This window comes from Lithobates pipiens, unplaced genomic scaffold, assembly GCF_037356315.1.
Source record: "Lithobates pipiens isolate NorthernLeopardFrog02 unplaced genomic scaffold, aLitPip1_a1.2 Scaffold_27, whole genome shotgun sequence".
Classification (NCBI taxonomy): Eukaryota; Metazoa; Chordata; class Amphibia; order Anura; family Ranidae; genus Lithobates; species Lithobates pipiens.
The window spans coordinates 145386179-145399485 of NW_027507788.1; the positions used below are offsets into that span (position 1 = coordinate 145386179).

At 45.6% G+C, this 13307-nt stretch overlaps 1 protein-coding gene across 1 annotated transcript in view; it reads right to left on the bottom strand.

Moving 5' to 3' along the window:
• The window catches only part of MRPL20 (mitochondrial ribosomal protein L20), a 37364-nt gene extending 27609 nt beyond the window's left edge, over positions 1-9755 (bottom strand). Inside the window, exons 1-2 of the mRNA XM_077457627.1 lie at positions 9593-9755; positions 6654-6764 (exon numbers count right to left, since the gene is read on the bottom strand). Of these exons, the coding sequence (XP_077313753.1) occupies positions 6654-6764; positions 9593-9679 (198 nt within the window). The 5' untranslated portion in view covers positions 9680-9755. The remainder of the gene's footprint in view (positions 1-6653; positions 6765-9592) is intronic.
• Between the last annotated feature and the right edge of the window lie 3552 nt (positions 9756-13307).

Here is a 13307-nt window from a genome sequence, read left to right on the forward strand (position 1 = left end):
TGCTGCAGGGCAGTGGTATGATAGTCTGGGGTGCTCCTGTGGCCAAGGAGGGGGTGGACTGTGGCCAGGGGTATAAGCACTGAGTGGAGCAAGATGGCCGCTATAATTTAAATTAACCACTTCAGCCCCGGACCAATTTTCAGCCCAAGGACCAGAGGTCTTTTTACAATTTTGCACTGCACTGCTTTAACTGGTAATTGAGCGGTCATGCAATGTTGTATCCAAAGAAATTTGCGTCCTTTTCTTCCCACAAATAGAGCTTTCTTTCGATGGTATTTGATTGCCTCTGCGATATTTATTTTTTGCGATATAAAATGGAAAAAGACCGAAAATTTTGAGAAAAAAAGATTTTCTACTTTTTGTTATAAGAAAAATCGAATAAACTCAATTTTAGTCATACATTTAGGGCAAAATTTATTCAGCCACATGTCTTTAGTAAAAAAAAATGTCAATAAGCATATATTTATTGGTTTGCGCAAAAGTTATAGCGTCTACAAACTAGAGTACATTTTCTGGAATTTACACAGCTTTTAATTTATGACTCATTTCTTGAGGTGCTAAAATGGCAGGGCAGTACAACCCCCCCCCCAAATGACCCCATTTTGGAAAGTAGACACCCCAAGGAAATTGCTGAGGGGCATGTTGAGCCCATTGAATATTTTTTTTTTTTGTCCCAAGTGATTGAATAATGACACAAAAAAAAAAAAAAAAAATTTACAAAAAGTTGTCACTAAATGATATATTGCTCACACATGCCATAGTTATATGTGGAATTGCACCCCAAAATATATTCTGCTGCTTCTCCTGAGTACGAGGATACCACATATGTGGGACTTTTTGGGAGTCTAGCTGCGTACGGCACCCCGAAAACCAATCACTGCCTTCAGGGTTTCTAAGGGTGCAAATTTTTGATTTCACTCCTCATTACCTATCACAGTTTCGAAGGCCATAAAATGCCAAAATAGCACAAAACCCCCCCCCAAATGACCCCATTTTGGAAAGTAGACACCCCAAGCTATTTACCGAGAGGCATGTTGAGTCCATGAAATATTTTATATTTTGCCACAAGTTGCAGGAATATTACAATTGTTTGTTTTTTTTTGCACAAAGTTGTCACTAAATGATATATTGCTCACACATGCTATGGGCATAAGTAAAATTACACCCCAAAATAAATTCTGCTGCTTTTATTATTAGGTAGTATATGGGGGTCCCTGGCGCTATATAAAAACCTGACGGGGAACCTAAATAACTAACTGGCTAACCAGCGTCACCAGTGGCACTTATACGGTGATCGCTGGTGAAAGGGTTAACTAGGGGCAATCAGGGGGTTAAAACCATTATTTATTATTAGTAGTATATGGGGGTACCTAGCGCTATAAAAACCTGGCGGTGAACCTAAAAAAATAACTAGCTACCTAGCGGCACCAGTGACACTAATGCAGCGATCAGAAAAACGATCGCTGCGTGACACTGGCAAAAGGGGGTGAAAGGGTTAACTAGGGGCAATCAGGGGGTTAAAACCGTTATTGGGTAGTATATGGGAGTACCTAGCGCTATAAAAACCTGGCGGTGAACCTAAAAAAATAACTAGCTACCTAGCGACACTAATGCAGCGATCAGAAAAACGATCGCTTAGTGACACTGGCAAAAGGGGGGGGGGTTAACTCTAGGGGCAATCAGGGGGTTAAACCTTTATTGGGAGTGGTAGGGGGCTACCCTGGACCTAACACTAACTGCCCTGACACTTTTTACTGTCACAACCGACACTGAATGCAGTGATCAGTAAATAAATGATCACTGCAATCAGTGACACTGTGACTGGGAAGGGGGGGGGGGGGCGGGGGGATTTGTGTGCCTACATGTTAGTGTAGTGTTTGGTGCACTTACTTTGTGTTCTCCTCGTAGTCCGGTCAAAAAGACCGCCCCGAGGAGAATGACATTACTTCCTCCTTGCCGGTGTTTACTATACACAGCGGGAGGAAGCTTCTCATTCGCCAGGAGCGATCGAGAGGGGGTGGCCAGAAACCAACGGCCATCCCCTCATCCGAGATTGCTCCTGAAGCAAAACAGACCGCCGCATCCAGCGGGAGGGGGTCCGATCGGACCCCCCACCCGCTGGAAGGCAAGCGCGTACTTGTGCCTGTACATGCCATTCTGATGACTTACATTGGCATGCAGCGGTCCTTAAGTGGTTAACAAGTGACCAGGTGGCGCAAGATGGCTGCTGATCCTAGGCCAGGAGCCGTTCTACCTTTCCAGGCACTTTGGGGACAGAGGTTGTATTGTGCACACACTTCAGACAGCGGTGTGGCAGCCTGGGCAGCTCCAGCGGTCGAGGGAGGGGTGTGCTGTGGCTATGGGCGAGCGTCAGCCCTGAGCCCGGGTGTAGCAAGACGGCCGCTATACCTTATATTAGCAAGCGTTCGGGTGGAGCAATATGGCCGCCACTCCTAGGCCTGGAGCCGTTCTCCGTCCTTCCATGCACTTTAGGGCCCGAGGGTTTGCTGTACACACACTGCAGGCAGAGGTGCGGCAGCATGGGCAGCTCCAGCGGTCGAGAGAGGAATGCGCTGTGGCTAGGGGTGAGTGTCAGCCCTGAGCCTGGGTGGAGCAAGATGGCCTCTGTACCTTGTGCTGGAGCCACGGCCCGTCTGTCAGGCGGCTATAGGGGCAGAGAGCTCCGCGATGTTGTGGTCTGGTGGTGCGCTGACAGACCAAGAAGCTTTGGGGATCGTGTGGAGAGTGAGGAAGACGAGGTGGGTAAGGTAGGAGCTTTACATTAAGCTGGATGACAGGAGCTCTCCCCTCACACGTCCAGTCCCGCCCCAGCGTTCTATTTTTAGATCATGGATCTATTTTTAGATTATGGTCTCAACTGTGCTATCTATTTTTAGAGCCTGGAGCTATATTTAGATTCTGGTCTAACCTATATAGTTCATTTTTAGATTCTGGATCCATTTTTAGATTCTGGTCTAAACCGTACAGTCTAATTTTTAGATCCAGGAGCGAGCCTGCTTGGGGGCCCCTATTGCAAGGAGGGAAGGGCCTGGAGCTCAGTTTACAATGCTGGAAAAAGACAGTAGCCAGGCTGGAGGTGCATTTTATTGCAGAAGAGACTGTGCATGCAATAAAAGCCTACCTGCTTGTGGTTTCTTGCAGTGGAACGGAGCATCCCTATACTGGGACTGAAATTTTCTCTAAAGGTTTCAACAAAGCTTGTTGAGAGCTTGTTGTACACACACACTGCTCTTAGACAAGTTGAAGTTTGCATCAACAAGGCTTTATGGTTTACACTCCAACCACTTGGTTCAAGCTTAGCAGTTACTAGATTAGTCTCAAGGTCCGTACAGGGATGCATTAAAGTGGACCTTCAGTCATTTTTTCATCTATTAAATCCTCTACCCTTGTTGTTTTAACTGTGCCCACAGTTATAATGGCTGCAGCCAGACTACAGTCTTTAACTTGGGGTCAGAGGGTTGGAAAGGAATTCAGGTACTCTCATGTCAAAGTCTATAAACATTAAGGAACTTGCTTACTTTGACTTCATCCAGAGAATAGCCATTCGCAGCTGGATGAACACTCAGGTTGGACAGTCCCTCTCTCACGAGGCCTAGCAGCCAACAAAGTGCTTACTCAGGAACAAAGTCTTTATCAATGACATTGCTGCAGAACACTTGTAGGATACCTGGATCTTTCAGCCTGCTTGGCGATATCCACAAGACCGTATTCTCTCAGTTACTTCGGCCCTTCCAGGCTCTTGTTAAGAAAGCCCCCGTACGTGGTGTCCTTCTAAAGAGTCCTCCCCTGGAATGCTCGAAGTTCAATGGGTCTCGCCTGGACCGGAGAAGGCACCCATCCACCTCAGAATCCTCAAGTTTCCATGTCTTGGGCTAGCCAGCCCAGAGGCATTAAAGTCGGGTGGAACCGCACCCCAGCCCATAGCCTTCCTGGGGGCTGGTCAGGAGGACCAGGACCATGTAATCAGCACTTCATACTGGACCGGAACCCCCGAACCACGTGACGTCCGTATCTTAAATACCCTCTCCCAGAGGGCCACTCCCACCGGCCTGGCTCCGGAAGAGAGTAACTTAAGCGCCTCACCAAACCATAGTTCCAAGCCTGCCACCAGAGACAGTGCCCCCTGTGGCCAGGCTGAACATCTCACAGTCCAATCAGACTGACATAGAAGTCAAATTTAGACAAATAGACCCAAACCAAACTGTAGTTTTTTTGTAAAGTTTTAACTTTGAAAAAAACATAGCGTGTGCTCTTCAGGAGCCCGGCGCTACATACATATTGAAATAAATATATTATATACATATTGAAATAAATATATTTCAGAATGGCAAAGATGTTTTTATTACAAGTTATGTGAGCAGCCTTCATTTCCTTTTTAACCACTTAACAACCGGCCCATAGCCGAATGACAGCTACAGGGCGGTTGTTTAACTCTGGGAGGCCATCATATGACGTCCGCCCAGAATTCCGCGCGCACTCGACAGCATCCGTGACCACTGGGTCCACAGGACCCGGCGCATCATGGATCACGGTAAACGGCCGCTAATCGTGTCGTTTACCACGTGATCGCTCCGTCAAATGATAGAGTGATCACTTGTAAACAAACCGGCGTCATGTTATGACGCTGGTTCCTCCCTCCCCCTCTCTGTACCGATCGGTACAGCGGAGGGGGAAAGATCGGTGTCAGCAGCGCTGTGGGCTGCATCTGCAGTGCCTACATCGCTGCTCACCGAAAATTAACCCCTCAATACTCTGCAGTACAATTCCAGCCAATACTCTGCAGTACCCTGCCATAAATTGCCATACCTGGAGATACCCAGCCATACTCGGAGATACCCTACAATACCCAGCCATAGACATCCCCCCAACCCCCTCCCGCTGCTCTCCGGTGCTTCTACCGACTCGCCAATACAAATCAAAGCCAGAATATTTTTTTCTTATTTTTATTTCAGGCTTCCCAGCTTAGAGGTGAGATTTGGGGTCTCATTGACCCCATATCTCACTGTAAAGAGGACCCGTCATGCCATATTCCTATTACAAAGGATGTTTACATTCCTTGTAATAGGAATAAAAAAGTGATCAAAAAATTTATTTTTGGGGAAAAAAAAAAATGTCAAACTAAAATAAAGTAAAACGAACAATAAGAAAAAAAAATATTTTTTAAAGCGCCCCTGTCCCCATGTGCTCGCATGCAGAAGCGAACGCATACGTAAGTGCCGCCCACATATGAAAACGGTGTTCAAACCACACATGTGAGGCATCGCTACGAACGTTAGAGCGAGAGCAATAATTCTAGCCCTAGACCTCCTCTGTAACTCAAAACATGTAACCAGTAAAAAAATTGAAAGTGTCGCCTATGGGGATTTTTAAGTAGCGACGTTTGGCGCCATTCCACGAGCGTGTGTAATTTTGAAGAGTGAAATGTTAGGTATCTATTTACTCGGCGTAACTTCATCTTTCGCATTATGCAAAAATTGGGCTAACTTTACTGTGTTTTTTTTTTTAAAGCACAAAATTGTTTTTTTTTTCCAAAAAAAAAGCATTCGAAAAATTGCCGCGCAAATACCGTGCGAGATAAAAAAAAGTTGCAACGACCACCATTGTATTCTCCAGGGTGTTTGCTAAAAAAACATATATAATGTTTTGGCATTCTATGTAATTTTCTAGCAAATAAACGATTTTTACATGTAGGAGAGAAATGTCAGAATTGTCCTGGGTGCTCCAGAACACCTGATGGTGCTCCCTGCATGTTGGGCCTCTGTATGTGGCCACACTGTGTAAAAGTCTCACACATGTGGTATCGCCGTACTTGGGAGTAATAGCAGAATGTGTTTTGGGGTGTAATTTGTGGTATGCATATGCTGTATGTGAGAAATAAACTGATAATATGACAATTTTGTGAAAAAATAAAAAATAAAGTAAAAAAAAATAAAAATTTTGATTTTGCAAAGAATTGTGGGGAAAAAATGACAACTTCAAAAAACTCATCATGCCTCTTACTAAATACCTTGGAATTTCTTCTTTCCAAAAAGGGGTAATTTGGGGGGTATTTGTACTTTTCTGGCATGTTAGGGTCTCAAGAATTGAAATAGGCCGTCAGTCCTTCAGGTGTGATCAATTTTCAGATATTGGCACCATAGCTTGTGGACTCTACTGTACTCCACCAATTTGTACTTATTTTTAGCAAAGATATGTAGTGGTATAAATTTTGGCCAAAATTTATGAAGAAAAATTACTAATCTGCTAAATGTTATAACAGAAACAAAGAAAATATTTTTTATTTATTTATTTTTACAGAATTTTCGGCCTTTTTTTCTTTTATAGCACAAAAATAAAAAAACGAGGGGTGATTAAATACCACCAAAAGAAAGCTCTATTTGTGTGAAAAAAAGAACAAAAATGTCATACAGGTCCAGTGTTGCATGACTGAGTAATTGTCATTCAAAACGTGAGAGCACCGAAAGCTGAAAATTGGTCTGGTTATTAAGGGTGTTTAAGTGCCCAGTGGTCAAAGGAAGATATTTCTGAAGAAGCATTGTAAGTCTGCATGTAGCGGTCACCTACATTTGCAAATGCATACAAGCAAGATCTCTACCTTTATTACATGTTAAAAATAAATTATTGCATTTTACCGTTCTCATGATGCGGGGCTTTACTTTTCTGGCTTTTGTTGAATACACAAAGGCTCTGCGCACAGCTCGTACCGCCAAACTATAACAGCGATTCTTTCGGCCTCGAAAATGCTGCAAAGGAAGAAAATTTGTGGTAAAGATATAGGCATTTGCCATCATATAAAAGGACACCTTAAATGAATTAGAAATCCATTTCCCCACATGTGTAAAATAGTAAATGCAGATTTTGCTGCAATACTCATCTCCTCCCCAGGGCTGTCACTGAAGGCTCATCAATCTCTGGTGCAGTTCCAATTCTCTTCTGGAATGAATGATGCCCAGTGCCACCTATGAGTCCAGGCTGTCGTGGACTTGCCTCTTAGGAGCGCATCGTTACGTCAGCCTGCAGTCACCATATTGCTGCTATGAGTAGAAATCAAACAGCATTATAGAACCAGCCACTGCTGAGGTCAGAGGAGAAGAGGAACATTAAGTGGCCAGTCAGTATTGATGTTAAAGCGGGAGTCCGCCGGGACTCCGCGTTTTTTTTTTTTTTTTTTTAAAGCCAGCAGCTACAAATACTGCAGCTGCTGACTTTTAAAATAGTGCCACTTACCTGTCCAGCGCGCCCGCGATGTCGGCACCCGAAGCTGATCTGTAGATCGTTTCTCGGGTGCTGCCGCCGCCATCTTGGGTATGGGAATCAGGAAATGGAGCCTTTCGGCTTCATTTCCCGGTTCCCTACTGCGCATGCGCGAGCCGCGCTGCGCAATAAGGACGGTCCCCGCTGCCTCTGGGATCTGTGTGTTTTCCCAGCAGGCAGCAGGGCACTTGCGGAAAGGGGCGGTCACTTGCGGAAAGGGGCGTAATCTACGCCCCTTTCCGCAGAGAGCTATCCCGGAAGTGGGTGCAGTTACCTGGATTATCCAGGTAACTGCACCCCCCTCCCCCCTGAAAGGTGCCAATTGTGGCGCCGGAGAGGGGGAGGATTCCGATGAGCGGAAAGTCCATTTTAGGGTGGACCTCCGCTTTAAGCTTTAAAATAAACTGTATTGCAAAAAATACTGTCACTTTAAAATAATTTCCAGGCTTGGGGAACTTCTACAAATTATTATATTTACACCTCAACAGGCATTATCATGAAAAGTGACTTGCAGTTATAGAGATAAAGAATTAGGAGTGTGGTGTACTTAGTGTATTTGACACCCGGGGCTGGTCTACACAAAAATATTATTTTCAGTAAAAATATTATTTATTTTCAGAAATAAAACATTAAAGCGGAGGTCCACCCTAAAGTGGACCTTCCGCTCATCGGAACCCTCCCCTCCTCCGGCGCCACAATTGGCACCTTTCAGGGGGGAGGGGGGTGCAGGTACCTGTACAGTACAGGTATCTGCACCCACTTCCGGGATAGCTCTCTGCGGAAATGGGCGTAGATTACGCCCCTTTCCGCAAGTGACCGCCCCTTTCCGCAAGTGCCCCGCTGCCTGCTGGGAAACACACAGATCCCAGAGGCAGCGGGTCCATCCTTATTGCGCAGCGTGACTCGCGCATGCGCAGTAGGGAACCGGGAAATGAAGCCGAAAGGCTCCACTTCCTGATTCCCATACCCAAGATGGTGGCGGCAGCACCCGAGAGACGATCGAGAGATCGGCTTCGGGTGCCGACATCGCGGGCGCGCTGGACAGGTAAGTGTCACTATTTTAAAAGTCAGCAGCTGCAGTATTTGTAGCTGCTGGCTTTAAAAAAAAAAAAAAACCCGGAGTCCCGACGGACTCCCGCTTTAATAATGGCCAGAAAGGAAACAGTGAAAACTGTAATGGTTCCTTAGATTGGTGGTAATTAGAAAAGTGACCCCCCCCCCCCCCCCTCCACCTTCTTACATTGTTGGCCATTGGTGGTCAGTAGGAAGACTGGCTCTAATGGTAGTTAGGAAAAATGTCTCCTACATTGATAGTAGTAAGTGTGAAGAATGCTCCGTTCAGTTACCTAAGAGGTAGAAACTGCTCATTGCTCAAGGAACCCCTGGAAACCTTTGCAGGAACCTTTGGGGTCCACAGAACTATGACTGACAAAGGGTGTTATAAGCTGTAGATGGTGTGTGGTTTGGAGGGTGGGGGATTGCCTTGTGCAGGTAGCTTTGGACGATGCTTTTCAAAATCAGAGAACTGCTTATGTATCCTATAGAACCATTAAACCCTATAAGGATGAGATTATTATTATTATATAGTGCCAACAGTTTGCTCAGTGCTTTAAAACATGAGGGCAGACATTACAGTTACATTACAATTTGGTACAAGAGGAATCAGAGGGCCCTGCTCGTTAGAGCTTGCAATCTAAAAAGGAAGGGTCAATTGATACAAAAGGTAATAGCTGTGGGGGGATGAGCTGATGGGGGAAGTAAAATTGTGTTAGAAGCATGATAGGCTTCTTTGAAGAGAAGGGTTTTCAGGGATCGTCTAAAGATGGATAGATTAGGGGACAGTCGGTCAGATTAGGGTAGGGAGTTCCAAAGGATGGGAGAAGCTCTGGAGAAATCCTGGAGGCACGCATGGGAGGAGGAGACAAGGGAGCTAGAGAGCAGGAGGTCTTGGGATGGGATGTCACTTGTCTGCGCTGAGCACACTCTGGAGCAGGCGGGGTCCAGGCAGTCTCTTGATCAGCACCAAGCAGATGGTTCTATAGGGATGAATAAAGCCTTCATTGCTGATGAATGCACTCACCTCTACATCTGATGGCAGAGCACACAATCAGAGGCAGATCCTTCACACCACAATCCTCAGTAGCTGCTGTCATATGACTGCTCCAGCCCCATGCATCCCACTGCAGGCCATCCCAGCGATCTATCAGGCTGGACGATGGGCAGGATGCACCATACAAGAAGAGGCACGCAGGGCACCCCTGGGGTCAAAGAATACATCGGTATCCTCAGACAGGTTCTCCGTGTTCCTCTGACTTACCCGAGCATGTTTGAGCACCTCCTGAATCCTCCAGTACCGATCTGGACCCCGGCTCCGAACCCAGCGTGACAAACTTAGAAACACCATGCTGTGCCCTCTACTTAATGCCCCAGATGCCCTCAACAAAGATGGACTCCGCGTGCCCTCTGACTTTGACACCTTCGGTACGTGCGTCAGACGTCACGCTTTATTTTCGTTCTGCCGAGCTTTATTGAAACATTATAAACAGAACGCAAGCAGTAGTTCTGCTGATTTTCTTTAGAAAGGTGTGGTAGCAGTAGCTGCGTATACAGGATGTGTGGGGAGGGAGGGCTGCAGTACAACAGTGTTAATGGTAGTGTGTATTATTATAATGTAATCTCTAGTACTAGTCCACCTTTTGCTGAAGCATTGGGGAATCCTAAACATTTGTATGTATTTGAAGTACTTAGTACAGTTTTTAAAAATCAGTCATGTCTGCACGTATGTACTCCAGTCATGTCTGCACGCTTGTACTCTAGTCATGTCTGCACGCATGTACTCTAGTCATGTCTGCACGCATGTACTCCAGTCATGTCTGCACGCATGTACTCCAGTCATGTCTGCATATATGTACTCCAGTCATGTCTGCATATATGTACTCCAGTCATGTCTGCATATATGTACTCCAATCATGTCTGCATATATGTACTCCAATCATGTCTGCATATATGTACTCCAGTCATGTCTGCATATATGTACTCCAGTCATGTCTGCACGTATGTACTCCAGTCATGTCTGCACGTATGTACTCCAGTCATGTCTGCACGTATGTACTCCAGTCATGTCTGCACGTATGTACTCCAGTCATGTCTGCACGTATGTACTCCAGTCATGTCTGCACGTATGTACTCCAGTCATGCCTGCACGTATGTACTCCAGTCATGCCTGCACGTATGTACTCCAGTCATGCCTGCACGTATGTACTCCAGTCATGCCTGCACGTATGTACTCCAGTCATGCCTGCACGTATGTACTCCAGTCATGCCTGCACGTATGTACTCCAGTCATGTCTGCACGTATGTACTCCAGTCATGTCTGCACGTATGTACTCCAGTCATGTCTGCACGTATGTACTCCAGTCATGTCTGCATATATGTACTCCAGTCATGTCTGCATATATGTACTCCAATCATGTCTGCACGTATGTACTCCAGTCATGTCTGCACGTATGTACTCCAGTCATGTCTGCACGTATGTACTCCAGTCATGTCTGCACGTATGTACTCCAGTCATGTCTGCACGTATGTACTCCAGTCATGTCTGCACGTATGTACTCCAGTCATGTCTGCACGCATGTACTCCAGTCATGGCAGCATGCAGGAAGAGAGATGATCTGCAACGTCTTGCTTGCTCCTAAAAATGAATTAATAATAAAAGATGCGTTTCAGCCTTGTGGACCTTGTAGCACCTTCTCTTGATTTTATTTAATGCCTGCATGTGGGGCCAGGCTTTCCCTGAGGCCAACTCTAGAAGTAATGGAGACATGATTGGGGGAAGGGTGGTCTATACTGGACAGGCTCAGTGTTAGCCCCTGTACACACGGTCAGAGATTTCGACAACCAAATCCGTCGGATTTTGTCCGTTGGATCTTGTCCGAAACTGTTGCATACACACGGTCGGAGTAAGTTGTCGAAAAATCCGATCTTTCAGAACGTGATGACGTAATTTCGTTACGATGGGACTACATTCAGGCTAGTAGCCAATAGCTTTGATGTAGGAATTTGATCTGAGCATGCGTGACACTTGGTCCGATCAAAATTCTCTACACATGATCGGAGTATGTCCGACCGGCCCAGTTGGTCAGGAAATATTTCCAACATATTGGAAAATTGAGTCGGACGGATATTCCGACGGAATCAGTCCAATGCATACCACACACAGTCGGATTATCCGACGACACGGTCCGATAGGACACATTCCGACGGATTCTCCGACCGTGTGTACAAGGGCTTAGTGAGCTCCCAGGCCCAGACGCTGCACTTGCACTAACAACATACAGTGGTGTGAAAAAGTGTTTGCCCCCTTCCTCATTTCCTGTTCCTTTGCATGTTTGTCACACTTAAGTGTTTCGGAACATCAAACCAATTTAAACAATAGTCAAGGACAACACAAGTAAACACAAAATGCAATTTGTAAATGAAGGTGTTTATTATTAAAGGTGAAAAAAAATCCAAACCATCATGGCCCTGTGTGAAAAAGTGATTGCCCTCTAAACCTAATAACTGGTTGGGCCACCCTTAGCAGCAACAACTGCAACCAAGCGTTTGCGATAACGTGCAATGAGGCTTTTACAGCGTCCTGGAGGAATTTTGGCCCACTCATCTTTGCAGAATTGTCCTAATTCAGTTACATTAGAGGGTTTTCGAGCATGAACGGCCTTTTTAAGGTCATACCACAACATCTCAATAGGATTCAGGTCAGGACTTTGGCTAGGCCACTCCAAAGTCTTCATTTTATTTTTCTTCAGCCATTCGGTGGTGGACTTGCTGGTGTGTTTAGGATCATTGTCCTGCTGCAGAACCCAAGTTCGTTTCAGCTTGAGTACACGAACAGATGGTCGGACATTCTCCTTCAGGATCTCTTGGTAGACAGCAGAATTCATAGTTCCTTTTATCACGGCAAGTCTTCCAGGTCCTGAAGCAGCAAAACAGCCCCAGACCATCACACTACCACCACCATATTTTACTGTTGGTATAATGTTCTTTTTATGAAATGCAGTGTTCCTTCTACGCCAGATATACTTGGACACACACCTTCCAAAGAGTTCCACTTTTGTCTCATCGGTCCACAGAATGTTGTCCCAAAAGTCTTGGGGATCATCAAGATGTGTTGTGGAGAAATTGAGACGAGCTTTGATGTTCTTTTTGCTCAGCAGTGGTTTTCTCCTTGGAACTCTGCCATGCAGGCCATTTTTGCCCAGTCTTTTCCCGATGGTGGAGGCATGAACGCTGACCTTAACTGAGGCAAGTGAGGCCTGCAGTTCCTTGGACGTTGTTGTGGGGTCTTTTGTGACCTCTTGGATGAGTCGTCGCTGCGCTCTTGGGGTAATTTTGGGCGGCCGGCCACTCCTGGGAAGGTTCACCACTGTTCCATGTATTCGCCATTTGTGGATAATGGCTCTCACTGTGGTTCGCTGGATTCCCAAAGCTTTGGAAATGGCTTTATAACCCTTTCCAGACTGATAGATCTCAATTACTTTCTTTCTCAATTGTTCCTGAATTTCTTTGCGTCTCGGCATGATGTGTAGCTTTTAAGGATCTTCTGGTGGACCTTACTGTGTCAAGCAGCTCCTATTTAAGTGATGCCTTGATTGTGAACAGGTGTGGCAATAATCAGGCCTGGGTGTGGCTAGAGAAATTGAACTCAGGTGTGGACAACCACAGTTATAGTATGTTTTAACAAGGGGGGCAATCACTTTTTCACACAGGGCCATGATGGTTTGGATTTTTTTTCACCTTTAATAATAAACACCTTCATTTACAAATTGCATTTTGTGTTTACTTGTGTTGTCCTTGACTATTGTTTAAATTGGTTTGATGTTCCGAAACACTTAAGTGTGACAAACATGCAAAGGAACAGGAAATGAGGAAGGGGGCAAACACTTTTTCACACCACTGTATGTGGTGGGGGATCCTCTTCAGTGCCATGGAGCCTGTTTAGGCCTCAAGCACACACTTGGCATTTAGCCCCATTG